Source organism: Musa acuminata, chromosome BXJ1-4, assembly GCF_036884655.1.
Source record: "Musa acuminata AAA Group cultivar baxijiao chromosome BXJ1-4, Cavendish_Baxijiao_AAA, whole genome shotgun sequence".
NCBI lineage: Eukaryota > Viridiplantae > Streptophyta > Magnoliopsida > Zingiberales > Musaceae > Musa > Musa acuminata.
Genome location: NC_088330.1, coordinates 43,914,263 through 43,937,005, shown reverse-complemented (window position 1 = coordinate 43,937,005; position 22,743 = coordinate 43,914,263). Strand labels below are relative to the sequence as shown.

The 22,743-nt window shown below is 43.1% G+C and overlaps 4 protein-coding genes and 1 pseudogene across 7 annotated transcripts; 3 read left to right on the top strand and 2 right to left on the bottom strand.

Moving 5' to 3' along the window:
- Nucleotides 1–277: 277 nt before the first annotated feature.
- LOC103982197 (glycine-rich cell wall structural protein-like) lies at nucleotides 278–1,098 on the bottom strand. The gene has a single exon (XM_009399037.3). The coding sequence runs from the start codon at nucleotides 967–969 to the stop codon at nucleotides 532–534; it is 438 nt and encodes a 145-aa protein (XP_009397312.1). The 5' UTR covers nucleotides 970–1,098; the 3' UTR covers nucleotides 278–531.
- Nucleotides 1,099–4,494: 3,396 nt separating this feature from the next.
- Nucleotides 4,495–5,174, top strand: LOC108952627 (bZIP transcription factor 2-like). The gene has a single exon (XM_018825006.2). The coding sequence runs from the start codon at nucleotides 4,521–4,523 to the stop codon at nucleotides 4,935–4,937; it is 417 nt and encodes a 138-aa protein (XP_018680551.2). The 5' UTR covers nucleotides 4,495–4,520; the 3' UTR covers nucleotides 4,938–5,174.
- A 2,663-nt stretch (nucleotides 5,175–7,837) lies between these two features.
- Nucleotides 7,838–10,296, top strand: LOC103982198 (uncharacterized). 2 transcript variants are annotated; one of them, XM_065180279.1, is made up of 3 exons: nucleotides 7,838–8,317; nucleotides 8,402–8,896; nucleotides 8,972–10,296. In XM_065180279.1, the coding sequence occupies exons 2-3, from the start codon at nucleotides 8,413–8,415 to the stop codon at nucleotides 9,379–9,381; spliced, it is 894 nt and encodes a 297-aa protein (XP_065036351.1). In that variant the 5' UTR covers nucleotides 7,838–8,317; nucleotides 8,402–8,412; the 3' UTR covers nucleotides 9,382–10,296. The 2 variants fall into 2 exon arrangements, with proteins under 2 accessions (XP_065036351.1, XP_018680518.2); XM_018824973.2 differs by having other exon boundaries at nucleotides 7,838–8,896.
- A 168-nt stretch (nucleotides 10,297–10,464) lies between these two features.
- On the bottom strand, nucleotides 10,465–12,847 carry LOC135671900 (growth-regulating factor 6-like; annotated as a pseudogene).
- A 1,041-nt stretch (nucleotides 12,848–13,888) lies between these two features.
- Nucleotides 13,889–22,090, top strand: LOC135585686 (heterogeneous nuclear ribonucleoprotein 1-like). 3 transcript variants are annotated; one of them, XR_010512879.1, is made up of 4 exons: nucleotides 13,889–14,271; nucleotides 15,149–15,632; nucleotides 15,730–15,956; nucleotides 21,811–22,090. XR_010512879.1 is itself a non-coding variant. In XM_065180278.1 (3 exons), the coding sequence occupies exons 1-2, from the start codon at nucleotides 13,966–13,968 to the stop codon at nucleotides 15,941–15,943; spliced, it is 1,101 nt and encodes a 366-aa protein (XP_065036350.1). In that variant the 5' UTR covers nucleotides 13,889–13,965; the 3' UTR covers nucleotides 15,944–15,956; nucleotides 21,833–22,090. The 3 variants fall into 3 exon arrangements, 2 of the variants coding, with proteins under 2 accessions (XP_065036350.1, XP_065036349.1); XM_065180278.1 differs by having other exon boundaries at nucleotides 15,149–15,956; nucleotides 21,833–22,090; XM_065180277.1 differs by having other exon boundaries at nucleotides 15,149–15,956.
- The last annotated feature ends 653 nt before the right edge of the window (nucleotides 22,091–22,743 follow it).

Below are 22,743 nucleotides of genomic sequence, written 5' to 3'. Positions count from 1 at the left end.
AGAGATTAAAGGAATAGGATAAGAATAATAATCGAAGAGTTAGTTGACTCTGAGTGGTTGATGAGAGGGTTGAATTCCAACTAAGGGCAAAAAGCTCTGTTCATTACAATTACGTATCCAAGGGAGTTGGGACGGATCTCAAAGGCGTCCATCAAGTGCTTCACGAATCACGAACACGAAGGCCAAAATCCATGTACCGCTGCTCATCGGGAACACGGATCGGATTCCTATCCTCCTTTTGACGAAGCAATCAAAGTCAATGGAAGACATTAACAAGTAATGGCAATGCTTACCAGCTAAGAACACTGGCCATATTATATTATCCCAATAAACCTAATACAACAATAAAGATTACTCATAATAAAAGCCCTCTTTATTCATCCATCTCGTAAATATATATATATATATATATATATATATATATATATAACTAGAAATACGTAATAATACAAAGTATAACAAAGGACACCTACTCATACATACGGACTACCGTCGAGAGGGCGCAGGACACGTTAAGGGGAGGCGCGGCACTCAGCAGTAAGCAACGCACCGCTTCTTGCAGTCGATGGTGCACCCACCACCGCCGCCGCCGGCACCGTAGCCCTTGCCAGAGTGGCTGAAGGAGGAGAAGCACTTGGCCGGGCAGGTTAGCCGCTTCTTGTAGCAGGGCCCTTTCTCGGAGCACACGACCGAGGGCCGCACCACGCCGCCGCGCGAGTACCCGCCCGTGGGGCCGCCGTATCCGGCGCCCCACCCGCCGCCGAAGCCGGGCATGTTGAACCCGCTGCCCGGGCCGAAGTACCCACCCGGGTCGGCCCCGAACCCCGGGATGCCGGATCCACCGCCGCCTCCGCCCTGGCCCTTCCCCTTGCCCTTGGCCAGCTCCGCTTCCAGGTCGCGTGCAGCCGTAGAGGTGGAGGCGGCTGCGAGTAGGAGGAGGAATACTAAAACGTGGCCAGTCCTCTCCATGATCTGCTCGCTGCTCTCTCTCTCTCTCTCTCTCTGTGGTTTGATTCTTCTGCTGCTCTCTCAGTTCTGTTTTTAGCTAGTGAGTTTGGAAGGAGGAGGCGGGTGTCCACCGTCTCCCACATCAGGAAGAAAGCGATCGTTTATAGTGGAAGGAGAGAGAGAGAAATAAAGGCAGATTGTTGAGGAGGTGGCGGGCAGGCAATGCAATAAAGACTGTGGCGCTCAACGCGTGTTCGGAGGAAGACAGCTCAACCTTTTAGATTCACAACCTCAAGACATCGATCAAAGACCGTCCATTCCGTCTCCATGACCCAAGAAACAAGACCTGTTAGTCAAAAACTGTAGTCTGCACTCTTCCTGACGTGACCTAAATCCACGTTCATCATCAATAAATTTCGTGCTATCTCAGTCATGGTGCTTCCTCCTGTGTGATTTGACCCCCCTCTGGAAAGTAGCTTTACTCATCGTCAAAGGGAGAGAATATGCGGCCAATTTGTCCTCCACTCTGCAACTATCCACTCCTTTCGCACACTCGTTGTGAGTTGCAACTGAGGATCCACAGCCCTGCCATCAAACCTCTTTCCCACGTATCCTTTCAATCCTTTCTTAGAGTTCCAGTAGGAGGTAACACAGTAAGTACCCTTCCTCGAACTCATTCCAGGCTGCCGCATCCCGTTGTACTCCACTCCCACATCCCCACCGTCACGCCACAGGGACCTCCATCGACATAAAGGAGTCCACACTCTTCATCTTCGTTCTCATAAATGCACACCTTTTCCTATCCATCCAGTTTCAGATTTCTGATCTATCTTCTTCGGAAGAGATTCATGCATCCGTCCCAACTCCTACCAGCATAAATATTGCAACCTTTGCTATCCATGCATCATTACCTCTACTTGAATGTGTATTGATTATCCATCCCGATCAAGAGTAACATCTGTCTTCCTCAGGAAAGATTTGTGTCTGTCCTTACTCCCTGCAGCACAAATATTACAAAATTTCTTTTTTGGATCAGATTGCCATTCATGCATCATTTGCTTTATTTTATTTTTCCCGTTGGATTTATTGATAGTTGAATTTGTATTATATTATACATTGGCCAATATCAGCAGAAAAAAATGCCTTATATGCATGAAAGTTCCACCAGGAGGTTCAGTGATATATGTATTACATGTGGGTGGCTGAAGATGGAGGAGAGGATAGAGTGATCTACTTATTATTTTCACTATCAATATGATTAATTTAAAGCCCATGTAATTCATGATAAATCAAAAACAACAAAATTTGAATCCAGATTCATTTACTCAAAATCATGTAAAGTTCTTGCTGGCCTGTGTAAATCTTCTAAGTGAGATCCAAGAATAGAAATCTGATCACTATTGCTGAGCAAACAGGGCCTCAAGAGCAGCCCAAACACAGGCTGTTCAGGGATCATCATGGAGAGGAGTCTCAACTCTATGCAACATCTGGGTTCACATGCATCATTAAGCAGCTCATATGAGCAGCTGACATGAGCCCCCCACTGGCTGCCCAGTGAAGAAGATGGCTTCATGAGGTTGCAGACTCCAAAGGTCTGAGATGTCAAGAACTATATTATTGCAAGAGATCAAGTAATCAATTGCATGGATAAAGAAGTGATCAGTTAAAGAAGCAGATGGGGAACTGTGCAACTTGTGATTTTTTCTGGATATGCTCCTTCCTACTTGTGTCCCTGCTCCATTAATGAAGCAGTGTTTTGTGCTGTTTGAGTGTGAGCATCCTTAAGTATGACATTCCTCAGTAGTTGCTTTGGTACTTTGGATTTGAATGGCATATATTACATAGATTCTTGTATATCCTATAGTTTTGGGCTTACTGATGGTAAATTTTGATAAATTTGATTTAATATTTGAACACTGAGGACAGTTAATATTTATTCCTTTTAATATACAAATTAAAAGGCATGTGAATAGGAATGTGGTACACAAAATCCATGAAAAAGAAATCCATAGGGAGGTTGAATTGCATGTTGTTTGATTTATGTGTGAGTGGGGATAACAAAGACAAGAATCTTGAATATAATTTGTTAAAGGTCTCAAGAATGCATATGAAAAGAATCTTTAGTAGACACTGTACTTCACTGTGAATAATCATCTTTTGTTGGATATGATTGATCTTCTAACTTTATAGATATTGATTTGGAAGAGATTGTATAGATAGTCGTAGAATATCCTCCTGATTTGTTTCATAATCTGATCTCTCTCTCTCTCTCTCTCTCTCTCTCTCATGCAAGTTGCAAATAATTAGCCAAAGATTTCAGTATCATTGGACACAGCTTCAAGTAGTGAGAAGAAATTAGGTATTACTCCTTTACATGCTCATCACCAGATGGCCGTCAAATGCCTCGTCTCCACCTTGATTCACATTGTCCTCTGATGACATTCTTCACAAGCTTTCCAGTTTCCAACAAGAAACTTGAATGTGACAGTTCACCAACCTTTGTTTTCAGCTGATGCATATATTTTGGTGAGAGAAAGAACCAATTATTCTCACTCATTTTTTTCCTAAATGCTATCTTCGCCAACTCCAAGCATACCGATAGCTTTATGCTTCATACATCAAGCAAGCATTCAGACGAAAAGATAGTCGAACACGTACCGACTGCACCGATCAATATTGTACAGTGTACGCATTAAAGACGGTGGAAATACTGATCCATCGTGCTCGCACTTTGCATTCTTCTTTCCTGTCTCCTTCCTCTACTCCTCCAGCATTAGCTTCTCTTATTCATCTTCATCACCGCTAGGCTATGGTTGGCCTACCTACTAGCAGCTGAGACTTCAAGAGGACAAAAGAAGCTGCTGAAAGCAAGATCTTCCTAACCCATTGAAATCTGATGTCCAAAGGTTTAGCACACAATAAAGCGTCTAAAGCAAATGGATTCAGTCTGCTTCGCATGCATCTTTCACATCGATCTCGTGCCATCGTGGAATCTTTCTGTGTGTTATATGATGTTCTTTTGTAACCCCTATTAATATTATATCATTCATCAGAAGACCACCTTGCTCAAGTATCTATCTGCCTTTTTTCTGTGAGGTAATTCAACTTTAGACGTGTCATGAAAGGGATAGGAAGAACAAGAGAGAGATTTTTACGTGGAAATATATAACATGTAATTTTTGTTTTTCTTTAAGAACATATAAATATCAATTATACTTGCAAAATTACAATGCTCGGAAGATGTGGTATTTATCGAGTTAGCAAGCAATAGCAACGCAACACACGACCGGCGGCGCCATGCGTACATCTGAGCCCTTCTTGCAACCGGACGCGAATCTTGACGCGCATGGTCCGCGAGATCCACCGTCGACGCGGCTCGTTGGTGCACCCTGACTCGAAGTCGCACGCCCGCTACCTGCACTCAACCACCGACGATCACGATCCATCTGCCGAGCCCGTGGTGCCCGCCACCCGACCGCCCTCATCCGCCGTTAAATACCTCCCCAACGCCTCCTCCGTCCTTCCTTTTTCTCCTCCATCGTTATCAGCCCTCGCTCTTTCCGGAAATCACGATGCTGTCCCTCCTCGACCACGGCTTCGCGCCCGACGACTTCGGGCCGTCGTGGGCCAACAAGCCGGCGGAGGCGCCCGAACCGGACACCCGCACGGCCGTCTCCCCGGAGGAGCGGCGACGGCTCCACCGCATGATCTCCAACCGCGAGTCCGCACGCCGCTGCCGCATGCGAAGGCAGCGCCACCTCGAGGAGCTCCGCGCCCGGGCGAGCACGCTCCGGTCCGAGAACCGCGACCTCGCGGACCGGCTCGTCGGCCTCGCCCACCGCCGCCTCCTCGTCCGCCTGGACAACCACCGCCTCCTCGCCGAGGCCTCCGTCCTCTCCCGGCGTCTCGCCGACCTCCGCCACTACCACTACTACTACCACCACGAACTGGTTTCTCACAGCGCCGCGTATTTTCTTGGGTCGAATTAAAGGAAGCTTGAACGTCTCATCAATACAAGTTTAGGTGAATCCGTCGATCCACTTCTCTAAATCACCAACAAGTAGTCACATCACATTTAGGGGACGTGATATCATGTTGTGTAGCGTGTTCTTTGCCTCGAGGACGATGAACGATTGATCGGAGCTCCTGATTGCTGAGATTGCATTCGATGATTACGTCAACCATCAGTCAATATTTAATGGAATACGATCGCGCATCGCAATTGCCACGTCGAAAGATGAGAAGCGTACCAACTTTACATGCCCTGATTCATTGCATGTCCGTCTCCGTTGGACGTGAAAGCTACGTTCACTTTCGACGGCACAAGAACACGTCAAGCTTTGATGATGGTGTAGTTAAAGTTGGCTCACGGTAAGACCGACGGTGTTTGCATGCTCAGTTCCTCTCCATTAACACTTAATCGTGCAATTAATGATATAAATTAGCTAAACGTGTTCCAAAACTTGCGTAATCCAACTCAGTTTGTCGTAATCGATCGGTTGCATCTGGCTCACACTCGGTCTTGGTAGTTCATCGACTCATGTTCGGCTCATCTATCATTTGCGTCTTGATCAAGCTCCATCTTTATGGTTTCATCAATCCGTACATTTTTTTAATTTTATTTATATATTAAAAATAATAATCAATCACATGAATCATAGGATTTATGCAAAGCAAGGTATGATTTTTTTTTTTTTTTTGTACAAAACAAGATCAACAGTATTGGTGAACTTTTACGTCGTGACCGAGGTGTTAGTATAACACCCTTAATTAGTCAAAGTGCGAGTAAGGTTGGCTTATAAGGGACCAAACGAAGTTAATAGGCTAGATTGGCTTATAAGGGACCAAACGAAGTTGACGAAGTTGATAGGCCAGTTAGCCCATTAGGCTCAAGTTATGACATTTGGTATGTCAAATAAAAGGGCTACCCGTATACCCAAATGTTAGGTCGGCTCTGATATCAAATATCATGACTCGAGCCCCCTCACCGTACCCAAATACTAGGTCGGCTCTGATATCAAATGTCATGACTCGAGCTTGATGGGCTAACTGGCCTATCCACTTCGTTTGGTTTAAACCACTGACCAAAATGCTGAAGTTGATAGTAGTACACTCATCAGACCCTTATAAATCAATCTTAATCTTTGCCCACATTCGATGTTGGACTAATTAGGAGTGTTACAGTCAGCATGGTTCGATCTAATCCTAAATGCGCAAGGTTGCCCATGCGAATGCTCGGGTGGTGGAAGCTAATCCTAAATGCGCAAGGTTGCCCATGCGAATGCTCGGGTGGTGGAAGCGAGTATTAGGTCGGGTTCGAGCCTCGCCTCCCGAGTGTGGTTTTCTCTCTTGGCGAGTGATATGCTTCTTTGTTGCCGGGCTCTTGCATATAGGACGAGGTCGAGATGGTCAACGAGCGCCGACTGACCCATTCAGGTTGGCACCGTGTGGGGCCATCTTGAGTTTTTACGGAACGACTCCATGGTATTTAGCGTCGACTCGTACAACATCAAGCAGGATGGCTCGTATCTTGTGCACGAGCGACGATCGACCCATACGAGTCAGTGCCATGCGACGTCGTCTCAAGTTTTCCGGAACGGCTCCGTGGTGTTCGATGCTGACTTGTATGGCATCAAACGATGCGAAGGTCGTGTGATTGCTTTATTTGGGTTCGAGGTATTGCATCGTGTTAGCCTGGAGGTCTGACCCTATCATGATCCTTATCTGCTACGATATGGATGGTACTGAAATGTGTCATATCAAACACCACCAAACTAATATGTGAAAGTAAAAAAAAAATCAGAAGTAGTTTCTCCTCTGGATGCAATTGCTTCCTGATAGTAAATGCTGGCACTATGACAAGAAGCGTGACCGTCTACATCTGCCTTTTTTTTCTTCTAATAATTCATTAATCAAGAATGTGTTTACAGCATTGCCAGAGAGAGATCGAAGGTTACAGAATCTCAAGATGATCTTCGCAATCAGGTTCAGGGCTTATCACGGATGATACAAGTCAGAAGTTGCTCGAGTTGTGTCAGCGGAAAGGTTTCACCTTTTTAAAGCTTTTTCATCCTCAGCAAGTCTGGAACACAAAGCAAAAGAAGACTGTACATTTTAGCATTAAGAACCAGCAGGATATGGGATCTGAAGGAGATCTGCTTCTGTTCTTTGGCAACACCAACAAGATGGCTCACTGCTTTTTATCCTTTTTTGTTGGTCCTATTTTCCCACAACTCTTCCTCCTTTTTCTTTCCCCAAGTCCACTGTCATACATAATCCATGGCAACAGCAAAGATGTTCTTTCATCTTCTGATCACTGCTGCAGGGAATGCATGGAGATGTACACGCATGGTTATGATAAGAACTTGGATGTGAAAGATGCTGCCATGACTTTTTTTTTTTTTTTTTCTGGTCAACAGATCCAAATTAGTGATTCTTGTGTATGTGGTAACCAAGAAAGATCCACATGTTTAGTCCTTGCTTCCCGTAGATTAGCCATTGAATGCTGTGATCAAGAAGAGAAAAAGACAACCCGCATGCTAGTCCCAAGAACAGCAGCATCTGTAAGGGCTTTAGTCAAACATGGTGAATTCTTGAGGGGAAATCCAAGTGACTAGATGCAAAGATCCATCACTTGAACTGCTACTGTCACACACACATCTTGATCCGTGTCTTGACTTCAAGAAACTGGCTCTGGGGAGCACAGATTCAGGAGATGATCCATCAGTTGACTCATGATTCACCCCCAATGGGGTACTTGTTTTAGCCTTTCCTCATCTTTTGATGTACCCAAGTTACCAGCTAGCTCAAAGCATGTTGCTTTCGATCACTTGGACCGCACATGGCCACAGGCCCTTGAAGAATGCAACAGCTCAAGGAAGAGGCTCTCGGACTATGAGGCCGAAAGGTAGAGACAGATCGTGAGGAAGAAGATGGTTTTGAAACAGTGAAGAATTCTCCCATGACCAAGACAAGCATCGTACCATTTCCACTGTAGTAGCCAAGCCACCACCGCCACCACCTGACCACGATTCAATCTTTTCTACTGCGACTCTCTCTTGCCATGTACACATGGTTGCTCCTACTACCCAACAACCAAGTGGGGACAAGTAGATACTTGCCAAAACTCTCTTTTGGCCAGATTTCGAGCATATCTGGTCAATTCTGTGTTTCATCACATCAGTACCTTTCCAATCACTGCCTGTAAGCTGGATTTCGATATAGGGAATGATGTTTTTGTTCCAGAGCTCATTGCAGAATGTTGGGAGTTCATCGCTCATTATCCGATGATTAGTCCCAGGTTCTGCAAGGCTTGTGAGTCCCTCCAGGTTTTTTCGGACTCCAGGGTCACATACGTAACTGCAAGCTGGTATCTGTTCCTCCTCTCTGTCTATCTCTCTCTCCATCTATCGCACTTTTGATATCTAGGCCATTCCTCCCTATCTTATCCTAGTCTGGAGCAGAATGGCTTCCATTCCTAAGCCAATGCATCATGGCCGGAGGCTATTTGAGCTGCTGGAAGAGCAGCAAGAGCCTTTTCTTCTGGATGTCTATCTTTTGGAGCATGGGTACTCGGATAGAGCGACCAGAGCCAATGATGCTGCTGCATTCATGTGCTGGCCAGGGAGTGCCTGCAGAAGGCTAAGGAGGTTTGGCACCTATGGCTTCAAGAGGAAGAGAGGTGGGATTCTTAGGCTCCTGCTGGATAAGGTTGTCTACAACAAGGTCGTCAGGAAGGCTTGGAGATGGGAAGGTGCAGTCGTTGGCAGTGGAAGATGGAGCATCTTTGGAACGCTCTTCGAGTTGAAAGGCAAATCCAACGTTGTGGAGTTCCACAGGCTATCATGTTCTGGTGGCACTGAAGTGGACAGGGAGGATCAGTGCAGGGCTCCGAGCTCCTCCACCCAGCTGAGCCCTGTGTCGGTGCTCGAACTGCACTCTGATGAAGGTTGTCCACTTGACAACAACGTATATTTCTTTTGTTTTCCTTGTTAATCACCTTCTTCCTTTCGTTCTTCTGCAGTCGAGGAAGAGGTATCATCGATCTCAGCTCATAATTGGGCTGCCGTGGAGGAGCTCCTCTACGGCAGGTGCCATGATCCTAAGAGAGCCAACACAAAGAAGCACTTTGTGTTAGACTGCCTGAGGGAGGTGGAAGGAAGGCTTTCGACTCCTCATGAATGCTCAGGTCCGGAGAAGAGAGGAAAGAACAGAGACGAGGAGGTGCTATCGTACGACAACCACGGAGCTGCTTTGGCTAACCTATCCCGATTGATCGACTCTGATTTCTCCAAGACGGGGAGAGAGTGGAATCATCATCAGCATGAGATGACAGAGGTTGGGACACAGATTGAGCACCTCATCTTCGAAGAGATCAGGGAAGAAACACTTGTTGGCATTCTAGATTGTCACTGTACATTGCAGAGATGTTGATTCTAATGATTATTACACTGTCAACTTTACTTCCCCACATCATTATTCTAATCACTACTATCTTTTTCTGGCAAACAGCTCGAGAAACCTCCAAATAATGCCACAGGAAAAGACAAAGTCTTAATCCAGCTGGTTGTCCTCTCTGTATTAATGATTCCTAATGTTCAATGCCACCGCAATGATCTGTACTAGTCCAGCGCAACGAATTAAGGTTGTTTTATCTGATCCATAGCATTAGGGAATGATTTGATGTAACCTCCATCGACATAAAGGAGTGAGCAAAGTCATCAGCTCAAGATTAAGCTGCTGGTTGATGGAAGAGGCATGAGATCTTCCGGTTGAACTCGCTGGTCCTGCCATGGCCAGTAGGTGGAACAGAGTTATTTGGACGAGTCATGGTCCACCGTTCCATCAAACCATGTGCGTATTGATTGCAGGGGTGCACGACGACCTCAGCCAAGACGAGAATGCACTCACACAAACGGGATGGCCGTGTCGCCTCCGTTGAGCCACGGGGAGCTCAACAGGTCCATCGTCTTCACTCGACTTACCCCCCCCACCCTCGTTTGATAAGGTTGATCGAGCTCGCCACCTCACAACTTTTCGGCTGGCTTTTAGTCTCATCACGGGTGTTTAACCTGGAAGAACCTCCAAGGATTCAGAAACGGTCACCATTAAGCCTTTGCTAGTGCCAACGGGAAGATTGCTTCCGGGGATTGCCTTACAATGATAGCATCAGGACACTTAATTTTCGCGTCTCCTTGTGGATGGCTGTGCTCTAAATAAATAAGGAGCATCAACATCGAATGACAGAGAGTAGTTTGCTCATTTCATAGTTTGGACCACCGGGAATCCAAGAAATTGGATCATCCCCAGCTCAACAAATGTGAGGCGAGGAAGAAACAAAGAAAGGAGGGAGGGGAGCTTTTGCTTATTCTGAGTTCGTTTGGTTTTGATTTCATGACACAGTGGATGAGTAGAAACATTAGCCAAAGAACAAAGCTTGAATGAGGATTTGAGTTTCTTACCTACCTATGAATCTCCCAGATTTAGCAAGAACACACACACACACACACATACATATATTGCAATTCTCAGACATATCAGAAATGCCAGCAAAAACAAGGCAAGAACAGGTAACAAATCAGGAAAACAAACAAGATGATCCATCTGAACTCTCTCCGCTCACTGGGAATCAACCTGTAGATTCATTTGGTCAAAGAGCAACAACAAGTGCTGTGACTGGTCTTGTGCTCTGGGCTACTTGTAGTGCGGCCACACACTGAGATCCAAGGATGATTGCTTAGCATGATCTGGAGCCTTGCCAGTGTTCTTCAAAGCCTCTGCAAGCGGCCCACCGGCAGAGCCTTCCCAAATGACACTCGATTCATGTGGAGAGGAAGAGCAGGACAAGAAGTCGGAAATCATTGGCATGGGGGCAGAGAGCTCGTCGTTGTCGAACTGCATGTCTCCTCTCCCATACCAGGTGAATTGTCGAGGTTGGAGCTGTTGCTCATCCAGTTCAAAAGGTGGGAGGACATTCCTCTTGTTGTCTATCCGGGAGCTGCTCGGGGGAAGAGAGGAGGAACAAGTGGAAACGAATCCAAAATCTTCATGAAAGGAGAGTTTTGGACATGGGAATGAGCTGAGCAAGGTTAGCTTGCAGAGTTCTTCCGAGACCTTAGAACGAGTGCTTGCCTTCTCTTCGCTTAGTATAATCCTGCAGAGCAAAATAGACCATTAGCTCGGAATTCTACTGAACTCAGAACAAGATTTCCTGGTTTTCTACCGATTGAGCTGTGGCTGCAGGTTGCTCATCTGCTGCCGAGCCATTGCCAAGCCGTCGCATGATCGACTGCCGAGACCAGCCTGCGAAGAGGAGATGAAAGGCGTCGGGCGCGTGGCTCGACCGCAGGGTCCTTCCACCGGCTTTCTTGAACGATGGCGGCCCCGATTCAGATGCCGCTCGCAGTACTTCTGGTCACCAACTGCGTTTCTCGAGCACCGCCATTTCTTGCCGTCGGTCCGACGGCATCTTCCGGGCTCTGAATCGGCGTTCCCACATGTTCCCCCATGGAATGATCCCATAAGTTCGGCTGCCACAGTAGACAAGCAAGAACAAAGGTTTCAGGTACCGACAGAAGTGAACTCCAGTAGAAGAAGAAGAGAAATGTATACAACAGCAATCTTCCATTCGCCATGCTCTCTTACTACATGCAGAGGCTCTAAGAGATCCAGTTGAGAAGGCAGAGAATCCAATTGGGCTAAATGGATTGCTTGGTATTCTGGCATTTGCATCAATGTAATTGTAGATCAGGGTCTGGTTCTCGAGCTCCATCAACTGAGAGGGAGTGAAGCTGCCTTGAGAATTGACACCCAATCTACCAAAATGCAAGCCTGCAACAGGAAAGAAGGGTTTGAGAAGGAAGACGAGACATCGAACACATTTGACGAGTTGCCTGCTGTTACACTGAATGAAAGCAACCCAAAAGCAAGTGATCATGTTCTTTATTTTACCTGCATGTCCAGTGTAAGAGGAAGTCGGCACTCTACCATCACTTGTGAGCAGCAAAGACTCCGGCTTTGATGCAGAGAAGTCGAGCGGTTGCTCTCCATCAGGCAAGAGAGAGGAAGCTTCAGTTTTTGCCATCTTGAGACAGCTCCAATCATGCCTCCCGTGGAAAGAAGAGAGCACATCACCACTGTGGAAAGAAGACGCACTGGTCACCAATCCATCATCAACGCCGATCAACCCACCCAAGTCCATTTCTCCACCCTCGACCTCGAGTCCACGGGTCCTACTACGAGAACAGGGTTTTGTCCTGTGCATGCCCAGCAGGTAGAAGCTCCGGAAGTGAAATCATGGAAGCTGAGATCTTCTAGCCTCGACAATTCAAATCCAACAAGAAAGATCGATCTTTGCCCACCATATTCGACAGCTGGATCATGAACAAGACAGGGTGTGAAGTGCCGAGGTCCCAAACCAGTACACATAGTGCTGCCACCTCCATGGCCCATCGCATTGGATCGCTTCAGATCACGAGATGTCATGGACGAGGAAAGCGGAACACCGAGCTGGAATTCAATGTACGCGAGTGGTACCATGGCATTTAAAGGTGAGAATGTTGGCGAGGCCACACACAGCATGCGGTGTGGCCTGCTCGTACCGAGACATGCTTCCTTGGCCTCGAAGAGGATCACTGTGCTGGGCGTTGGCTCATGCACTCGGCGATGCCTCCTTTATTGCACATGACACCAACAAACCAGCTTCTTCCTCTCCAGCTCTCAAAAGATACCTCATGCATGCTTCTGCAAACAGGGGAGTGAGATGCTTCGCTCTGTTGCCTGATCCGACAGGTACGGATTAGCTGATGTCGCATTCAATTCGAACAACATGGAATCAAGCACAGCCATGAAGACAAAGATCGAGTTATCTTAAACAAGAGTTGCCAAATTCTTCTTCATCACTGGAATTATTGTGAGAGAGACATGTTGCCGAGTTGCAGACCAAGCTCCCCAGCAATTCCAAATGAGAGAGTTGCACCCTGCAACAGGAGTGCTGGATTCGATTCCCAGGCAATCAGGGAAAATAGCCATGGTGGGGGCTGTACACCACCACCTCAATTATTGGGACTCAATTCAGCCTGCAAAATGTGCTCTTTCGCTCCGGCACACACATCATTTGTTGCAGACTGATACATAACCGAGTCTTCCAATCCTCCAAGGGAAGAAGATGGGATTGCGGAGGAGTGAGAGCTCCATATGTGCATGCATGCATGCATCCACTACCATTCATCTTCTTGCCTGCTGTCCTCCAAGCTTTGTTGATCTGAAACAAAGCCTAATTATGTTTCTTTTGAATCCCACAATAGATGATTAAAATTATTGCAGACAATATCTTTATGTGAAAGAGATTTAAATGATTAAAAATATACTTTATGTATTTGATTTTTTAAATTCATAACATCTTTTTTTTTTATTTAATATACATATTTGTCTCAAATTCTTTGACTTGGTATATCTAATTTCTATTCATATTTGCTTCAGATAAATATGATTGTAAATTTGGATATAAAATCAAACTGAATTATTTTCGATCAAATATACACAGGTAATCATGAGATATATTATATTTTTATCTGAATGGTGAGATTTTATATTGTTGAGTAAGAATATTTGTCTAAATATTTTATTTTTGATCATATTATTATTTTTTATTTTATTTTTGACATACAGGCAAGCATTGTTGATGATAATATTAACATCTTAAAATAAGATTTTATCATAAGCACCATTAGATTAGAGATATAAATTTCTGGGATTAGGGAAACATAATCTCAAGCATAATTATCTCCAAGTAAAAGCCATCTCCGTTTCAAACTCTGATACGGGTTCGTTAACTATCCTGAAATGGACGGTCAAGATCTTTCCGTACTAACAAGGCCTTTTATCCACCGTTCGTTGCTTAAGTGATCTGTTCCTTATAAGGCAACGAATCCCCCTTCGTTTCGTATGACTTCTTCCGACCTTAGTCCAAGCCAAAGCCCCGAGTAGCCAAAACCCTAGCGGCAGAAGGAGGGGGAGATGGAGCCGACTTCGCCGTCGTCGTCGTCGTCGCCGCCGGAAGTCGCTGGGCCGTCCTCTTCCTCCTCCTCGTCGTTGACGCAGCCGGAGCAGAGAACGAAGCTGTTCGTGGGCGGCATCTCGTCGGACACGCAGGAGAAGGATCTGGAGGAGCACTTCCGGGCGTTCGGCGAGCTGAAGCAGGTGATGGTGTTGAGAGACCGGGTCACCGGGATCGGGAGGGGCTTCGGCTTCGTCCTGTTCGCCCACCCGGAGGGCGCCGAGACCGCGCTCAAGAACCCCAAGCATGTCATTCTTCGGAGAACGGTTGGTGGCCCCCCTCCCTCGCTTTTCTTTTCTTTTACCTTTTTACCGCGCAATACCTTTCAAAGTGGGCATAAAAAAATGATTTTTTTACTGTAATTATTGGTTTATTCACGTTTTTTACTGTGGGATTTAGAAAGTAATCTTCCCTGGATATTCTATTCCTGAACTGCCCGCCAAGTTTCATGCGGAAGGAAGTTGGGGAAGCGTCGTTGTTCTTTCCATCTGTTTTGTCGTTGTAAAAATAGACTTTTGTGTTGCATATTCTTTTGCAAGTTTATATGGATGTACTCCTGATGTCTGCCGCACCTGTTGCGCGAAAGCTTGTGGTTTCTTTGTCTTTAAGTCCGAGAAAACTGCCTAATTGATCGCTCTTTTCTGTATAAGACGTTTTCTTCAGCATGTATAGCAATTTGGTATGACTATTTGCTTTTTATGGAGGGGCATTTTGCGGTTTCTTTGTATGAGGCCAAGAAACTGTTTAATTGATCACTCTTTTCTATCTAAGATGTTTTCTTCATCATGTATCGTGATTTGCTATGAGTTTTTGTTCTTTACGGAGGGGGACATGTGGTTTCTTTGTATTAACTCCATGAAAACTGTTCGTTGATCATTTTTTTCTGTCTAAGATGTTTTAGCGATCTAGTAGGACTATTTGTTTTTTTCCTTTTTCGGAAGGGGGATTTGAGGTTTGTATTAATTCCAAGAAAAATGTTTAATTGATCACTCTTTTCTGTCTAAGATGTTTTATTCAGCATATGTAGCGATTTGGTATGACTATTTTTACTTCATGGAGGGAGATTTATTATAGTACCAACCTTTTCTGTTGGTGATCCTCTAAGTTCTGATAAGTCTCATCTGTTAACTGTGTTGTCTATAGGTTGAAGTGAAGCAAGCCATACCGAGAGATAAAATCCACCAAAACCAGAATCCTAATCAGACCAGGGGGTCCACCAGAAATAGCAATGGTGACATTAACAATGGCAGGAACACTAACTCAAAAAAGATTTTTATAGGAGGTTTACCGCGTAGTATCACACAACATGAGCTAAAGAGTTATTTTGAGAAGTTTGGATCTGTTGTCGATACAGTTGTTATATATGATAATGTGACACAACGGCCAAGGGGTTTTGGCTTCATCACATTTTCTTCTGAGGACTCTGTGGCGATGGTACTACAGAAAAGCTTCCACGAGTTGGATGGGAAGCCTGTACAGGTCAAGATAGGAGTTCCAAAAGATGACACTAATTGTACAAATAACCGAAATAATAATAATCATCATAGTCCAAGAGCTTTTGGCGGAAGAGGTGGAAGAAGGCCTGTTTATGTCCCCTATCAAGACCCTTTTTACCAAAGCTTTGGAGGTAATGGTTATTCTCAATATTGTGCAGCAACACCTTTTCCTCATTACCCTTATGGACAACCTTATGGAGGAGTATATAATTCTGGCATTGGATATAGGGGCCATTACGGAAATTCTGGGAGCCCTTGGAATAATTTAAGTGGAATGGTTGCACCTGTTGCCTATACCTCTTATGTCAACATAGGTTATGGAAGTAACATGTTTGTGTCCACTTTGAATTATACTCAAGATCATGGATCTGACAGCGATAATGAAAACCAAGATGGTCCTAATGTACAAACAGGGACAGTTGGGACTGCAACAGAGACATGATAAATTTTGATTGGTATATCCTCTTCCTTCTTTTGCTTTAACATTTTAGTTTTGGCCTGTTTGACTTGCTCTATTTTTCCTTCAGCTGTACATGATGATTTTTTTTTTGATACCTCATCTGACAATCTTACATTCTGATTGAGTTACATGTATAATTTATATTAATAGCATCTCTTATTTGCATAATTGTATGCTGGTAATTGGAGTTAATCTGCCAAGCTTTCATCTTCTTGTCAAAGTTAGATGTTTTCTGCTTCTGCTATAAATTTCTTTTGTGCAACCAAGATTCTAAAACTTTCATCCTTGACAAGCATGGTCTCATCCTTGAGTGCAACAACAAGTTGCCACTTGATGATTACTAATATTGTTAGGAATATGTGGCTTATGCTAATATATGTTTTGACAGGACATATCTGTCATGTAGCGGTTGGGAGTGTTGATATATCATAACGATGCTTGAATTTTAAATGTTAATCCTGTTCCAGAAAGATATCTGTGCATTCGTTCTAGTTCTGGGTCCTGCTAGCTTTTGTTTTCTGTAGAATTTTTTTCCCTTGCCTGCCTTACAGTGGTTTATGAGATTGTAGTTAAAATATGTCTGTCCAGTCGACAATCTTATTTGGTTCAATGTATCTGATTGATTAATCTATTCAGTGCACCATTTCTGCATACATTCTTAAAAAACCAAGGTATCTAAACTCCGGGTAGTCCTCTAACTACTAGGCCTTTATGCATTCGATACTCTCTTTGGACCAAAATCTCCCAGCCGAGGATGGAAAATAGTACTCAGTCGAATCAAGTTTGGCTTGAAGATTCAAAAATATCAAACTCAAAGATCTTTACCATTTATGTCAGTGCTTCCATTTCCAACTTCAACTTCTTGATGAATCTAGCTAAAACCAAGTTTATGATGTTAAGATGATGAAATGGATAACTAGGCTTGGCAAAATTCATAATGGAATATGCTACCTTTTTGGCTTAAGATTATTCAGAAATATCAAACTCAAAGATCTTTATCTTTTAAGTCAGCGCTTTCAGTTCCAACTTCAACTTCCTGACAAATCCAGTTAAAACCAAGTGCATGTTGTTAAGATGGTGCTATGGATAAGTAGACTTACCAAAATTCATCATGAAAGATGCTGCCTTCTGGCAAGTTGTTGGTAAAACAAGTGAGAATAAGTTTAGAGACATAACATAATGGTTCCTGGAGAAGCTGGTCAGAACAAGAGCCAAATCGAGCTTGATCAAATCTGAATAGTTTCTAGTATGGTTCAATCTGATTTCCAGCAGAGAGTAGCATTGCTGTGATGAACTTTTTGATATAAGAATGTCTGCTGATCTGAGAAAGCAGGTGATATTATAAGATTGGTTAGAAATAGAATGCCAATAATTTGAGAGTATGGGAGCAGAGAATGAGAGAGAGTTGCAGTAGAGACAATATAGAATGAGGAATAGGGCCTGTCATCCTCATAATTGATTTTTAATGGTTACTCCCTAGATCTATCTTCTACAAAATGCAGCACCCTTCTTCTATATAGTGATACTTGAGTGTCAGTCATTTACTTATCTACATGGAGTCTTTTGCCTACTATCTGCTGACTCTTCTCTTTTTTGCTATCCTCTTCCAATCTCTTATGAAAATTTTACCAACTGGTCATCGAAGTTGACTGATATCTGATGATTATTGATCTGCTTAATATAGTTATGTCGACTTTTAGCCTGCCAGAGCTTGTTATAAATTTGTCCTAAAGACAATCTAATCTAATCAAACAGTTGCTGGTTAAATTATATTGATCTATCCTTGTTTTGATGGGCTTACTGTAGGTCTCCATAGGTTCAACCTTTGACATCTTCTTATAGCCTGTCTACCTTCGTAGAATTTGGTGAGATCAAAAGAAAAGTTCATCAAAATATACACAACCTTGTTTACAGAGAAAAGCACATTGTGCATAATGTGACATTTAAAATATAGTCATACAAGGATTACATAATGTATCATTGTATTTTATTTACCTTCCGCAAATAGTCACATATTTATTATAATTGACAAATCTAGTGAATAAGGGTGACGAATTTAGTGAATAAGGATCCCACTGATGCAAGGATTGGGGGCGATCAAGGTATGAAACATTACCTACATAGAGTGTTTCTGTTATTTGAATCTTGAGGGTGAATAATTACAGATTACCCTTTGTAATTAGCTACCTTTAGCATCTTGATCCCTATATATTTAAAAGTTACATTGAGATCCCTATACTTACGAAAGTGAAACATTTATCCCCATTGCTCCAATAAAACCTCTCCTTTTTAACCCTATGAAATTATTTTTAAACCCTGTATAGGAATCTTAATGTTTTACTTTCTTAAGTATAGAGATCCCAATGTAACTTTTGAAAATGTAGGAACCGGGATACTAAAGGTAGCTAATTACAATGGATAATCAGTAATCAGCCCAAATCTTGATCACCTAGGACTTAAAGGAGAAATCTTACCATTATATCAAAGGTTAACTTTATCATCCCACATTTATTATAATCATTGATCAAAATTATCTAACTGTGCAATCACCCATATTTTAAAGGAAGCTTTTAGGAAAACAATGAAATTATTGTGTTTTTTAGGTATTTGTTTGGTTCGGGTTCAATAGTAAGGTCACCTAATTGCTAGATTGTTGACTACAAATCGAGTCATGAAGACAAGCTCTCTATTTATAGACAAAACTGCATACATCGAGTTTCTCTAAATCTCTCATTAAAGGGAGCTCCTCCACTGTTTTTTGTTTGGATTGCATTCAACCATTATACCGTATTCGCTACTCGTGTCTATCCTTGGGCTAGGAAAATGGTAGCAGTTTGCCTTTGGATTAAAGTGTCAAAAAATTTAGTCAGACCCCACTCATTCATTGCTAATCTCACCCACTTTTGCTTAATTTGAATCAAAGATAAATCTGATATTTTCTCATGTTGGATTCAAGCTCTAACACCATCTAGATACTAGAGGTTGTGAGTTAATTAAAAATTGGTTTGTTTATTTCAAATAAGGTAAACTCATGCTGCTATATAGACAGTTGGTATTGGAGGTTTTGGATCTCAAACAATGGATTGTGTAATGGTTAGTAGATTGATTCCTAAAAAATCAAACTTGAAAACCATACTGAAAGTTCCGCTTCTCTTCTTTTCCTCCCTTTTACTTTTTCCTCTCTTTCTCTGTGTTTTGTATTCTCCCTTTCTCTCTTTCTTCCTTGTTCTCTTTCTTCGCATCTCTTTCTTTTGTCCCCAGGTAACAATTCTGAGACAGGAATTTTTTATGGATTGGCCGGGCTTTAGTATGCTATTATTTACACCAGACTCAGTGATTTAAAAAGCGCTAGGCGCCAAGGTCAAAAAATGCCCGAGGCGCTAGGCGCTCGCCCGAGCGAAACGAGGCGCTAAAATATAAAAATATAAAAAATAATTAATAAATATAATTATTTAAAATTTTAAATAAAAATATAAAAAATATAATATAATTAATAAATATAATCACATTAACAGTATAAACCTGCTGACGGAGAAACGAGGAAGCAGCGGTGAGCGGCGGCAGCGGCAGTGGCGAGCGACAGTGTGAAAGGGAGCGGGAGCTACGAGCAGCGGGAGGCGCGAGCAGCGACAGCGGCGAGCAGCGGCAACGGGAGCAGGAGCGACGAGCAGCGGGAGGCGCGAGCAGCGACAGCGGCGAGCAGCGAGATCGGGATCGGGAGCGGCAGCGGGTTAGGGTTGGGTAAGGGTTATATCGGTTTAGTTGGTTCGATTGAACCAACTAATAACCGAACCAGGACCGAACCAGACCTAAAATCCTGGTTCGGTCGCCTTGGTTTACCCAGGCGCTTGCCCAAAGCGCCCAGCGCCTGGGCTCGGGCGAGCGCCCAGGCGGCGCCTGTTTGAAGCGCGCCGCCTGGGAGATTAGCGAGGCGCTCGGGCCTCGCCTCGCCTCGCCCGAGCGCCTAGGCGAGCTCCCGAGCGCCTTTTTCAATCACTGACCAGACTGCCCTTTGATTTTGTTGAATTTTCATTCCAAGAGTTTTGAATCAGGGAACAAGACCCTTGGAATGCATACTGTATGCTACTATGTTTTAGGAGTCACATACTATTGACATCCTCTGATCCAGTGGATACTAAAACATATATGAACTCCAAGTCTAATTTACCAAAACACCCCTGTACTTTCAAATAGTGTCCAATTGATATGCAATAAAGGATTTGATCTTAACAAAATAGTTCATGTATTGAGCTTTGAATAATTTACGGATGTATTTTTTATTCTTGGCTTGTTTGGTATTGTTGAGTGTATTATTATTGACTTGAACGGAAGGGTTAGCTGTTAGACTCAATAAGTTAATAGTGTTTAAGGACAAATGATATCAGAGCTGTCCTAATATTAGGCCTAGTGAGGGGAAAGGACTATAGCTAGATGAGTCTAGCGGCACATCATAATGTAGAGGCAACACTAGATTTGGTTCTTATGTGCACCCTACTAAGGGTTTGATTTTGGGTTATGTTTCAGATATTGACAAGGATGTGAAGCTTTTAAATATGGAATATTGTAATAGCCATAATTTAGTCTCATATCGGAAGTAGGGGAAGATTTGAATCGGTTTATAAGTGTTTGATGGGTGAATGACTATTAATTTGGGCTTAAGTATTTTGGGCCAACAATTTGGGCTCAATAAGTTTATGCATCACTTATTCCATCAAGTCTGGTCGTGATGGTATCCTTGCTAATGAATTCTATTAGAAAAAAAAAGTTTAATGCATGGAATTTTAAATGTGTTGCCAGATTAGATAATCAACATTAGCTAGTCTTAGAAGCACCACTTAGTTAGAAGAGTGGTAATAGTTTGACACTTATTATTCAGGAAACATTTATAGTTGGTGACTCGGATGTTGAAATGCTGGAATCTGCCTTACTGCTTCAGCTATGTTCCATGAGTCTGATCAGTTGGAGATTACTGGGAGTTTGGTCGAGTTAGATATCTTTAAGTGAATAAATGTTGGAACTAGGAGTTGAATCTGTTGACAGATCAAACAATGTTCAGATGTGATCAACCTTTGTGTGTGATAAAAGCCTTCAAGTGGTCTCAGACTACTGTTATCATGCCACTTTGGTGTCCATCTGACAGGGTCTCAAAACTGCTGGTCCTAATTGTGAAAACTGCTTTGGCCCATCTGTTGATTCTCTCTGGAAAGATCTGGGTTGGCCCAGATATGGCCGGAATGAAATCTTTTGACTCTCTTGTAAAGTTGCTAGGGCTGGGGAAGAGGACTCTTGATCGGTGGCAAATTGCATCGCAACACAGTAGTTGTTACTGATTAGATGGATGTAGACGACATATATCCAATCAGCTAACCGTGACAACGAGATATCAAGAACTGCACTTGGTGTATACAAGAATCTGAAATATATAGAAATGGAATGAAAAAGCTGCCATTCGTTGTTCCTCGCTACCTTTGCAAACATCTTTTTTTAATTTGGATTGAGAAAAGAATCTTCAAAAGAAAAGGAGAAAATATCAGTTTATGAATGAAGAGAGATAAACAATTCTGTAGGTTTTATGAGTGCTAGTGCAGTCAACATCCCTGTAAGAAAAATATCTGTTTTGGCATGTAATTACTTGAAAGAATTTCTTTTGTGGCACTCAATGAGTTACCACAACTTGAAAATCTTTGTTTACTTTAGCTGATGACTGGAATTTCTTTCTCTTTCTTTCATTTTTTCAAGGTGTCCTACTGATTAGAATGCTTGTTAGTCGAACAAAACGTTCTGCTTCTTCTTTACGTTCCATCTTAAATTGACATTGATATAATCTGAACACGGAAAGTTGGAAACAGGCAGCTGCTATTTTTTTTGCAGGGCATCTGATGCAACAAGTCTCACTTGCAGCTGCCGATCATCTGGAAGCCCGTTCTCCATTGTATTCAGAACCATTCATATGAACAACTCGTCATCTATATATTGTTTTTGGTTATACATATGTCGCCACCGAAAACCTGCTCAGACATTGCATGGTCTACCAAATCACATTTAGTCTTTGTAATTCTTAACTTGCTCAGACGTCAAGAATTTATTGGTTTGACCTAAAAAAAAAAGTGTTATTGTTGGTGGGGGGTATATGCTTAGCATTGGCTACCTTGGTGTGCTTCCACAGGGCAATTTATATCTGGTGCACCAATGCCTTGTTTCACCAAATTTATTTGTTTTCTTTGGATGACACAATCTTGGCATTGATGTTGAGCATGTTCATTGATGTGGCAATTATGGTGATGCATTGCAGCTGCAGAGGCATTCAATGATGCTAACCTTTCACTTGTACAGGGCCTCGTGAAGGATTCTACTAGTGCTTGCCCTCAGTTGCATAAGCTATTTGTGATGTGCATTATGAACTTGATGATATGATGCTGTGAAGCCATTTTCTTGTCCATTCTTTTTGTTTAATGGCTGACCACAGTCTCACTTCTTCTCCTTGTTGTAATGTGCACTATTTTATTATTCTTTTCAAAAATAATTATAATGTGCAGTGTTGTTGTGTTAAGTGTTGTTGTTTTATAGTATTCGTAGGTAGAGAGGTAAATGTGTTTTGCTGCAGAATCGTAAAGCACAAAATAAATCGTGCAATAATTCGAGGGCACGTATATCAGTCATTCGTTCATTCCACGTCGATGGAGACATGAAAGCTCGTCTCTCCATTAGCTTCCACTCACATCGGAGTCGGCAATCCCGCCATAAAGTTGGTGCGTGCCTCGGTGGAGTCCAATTCGATGATG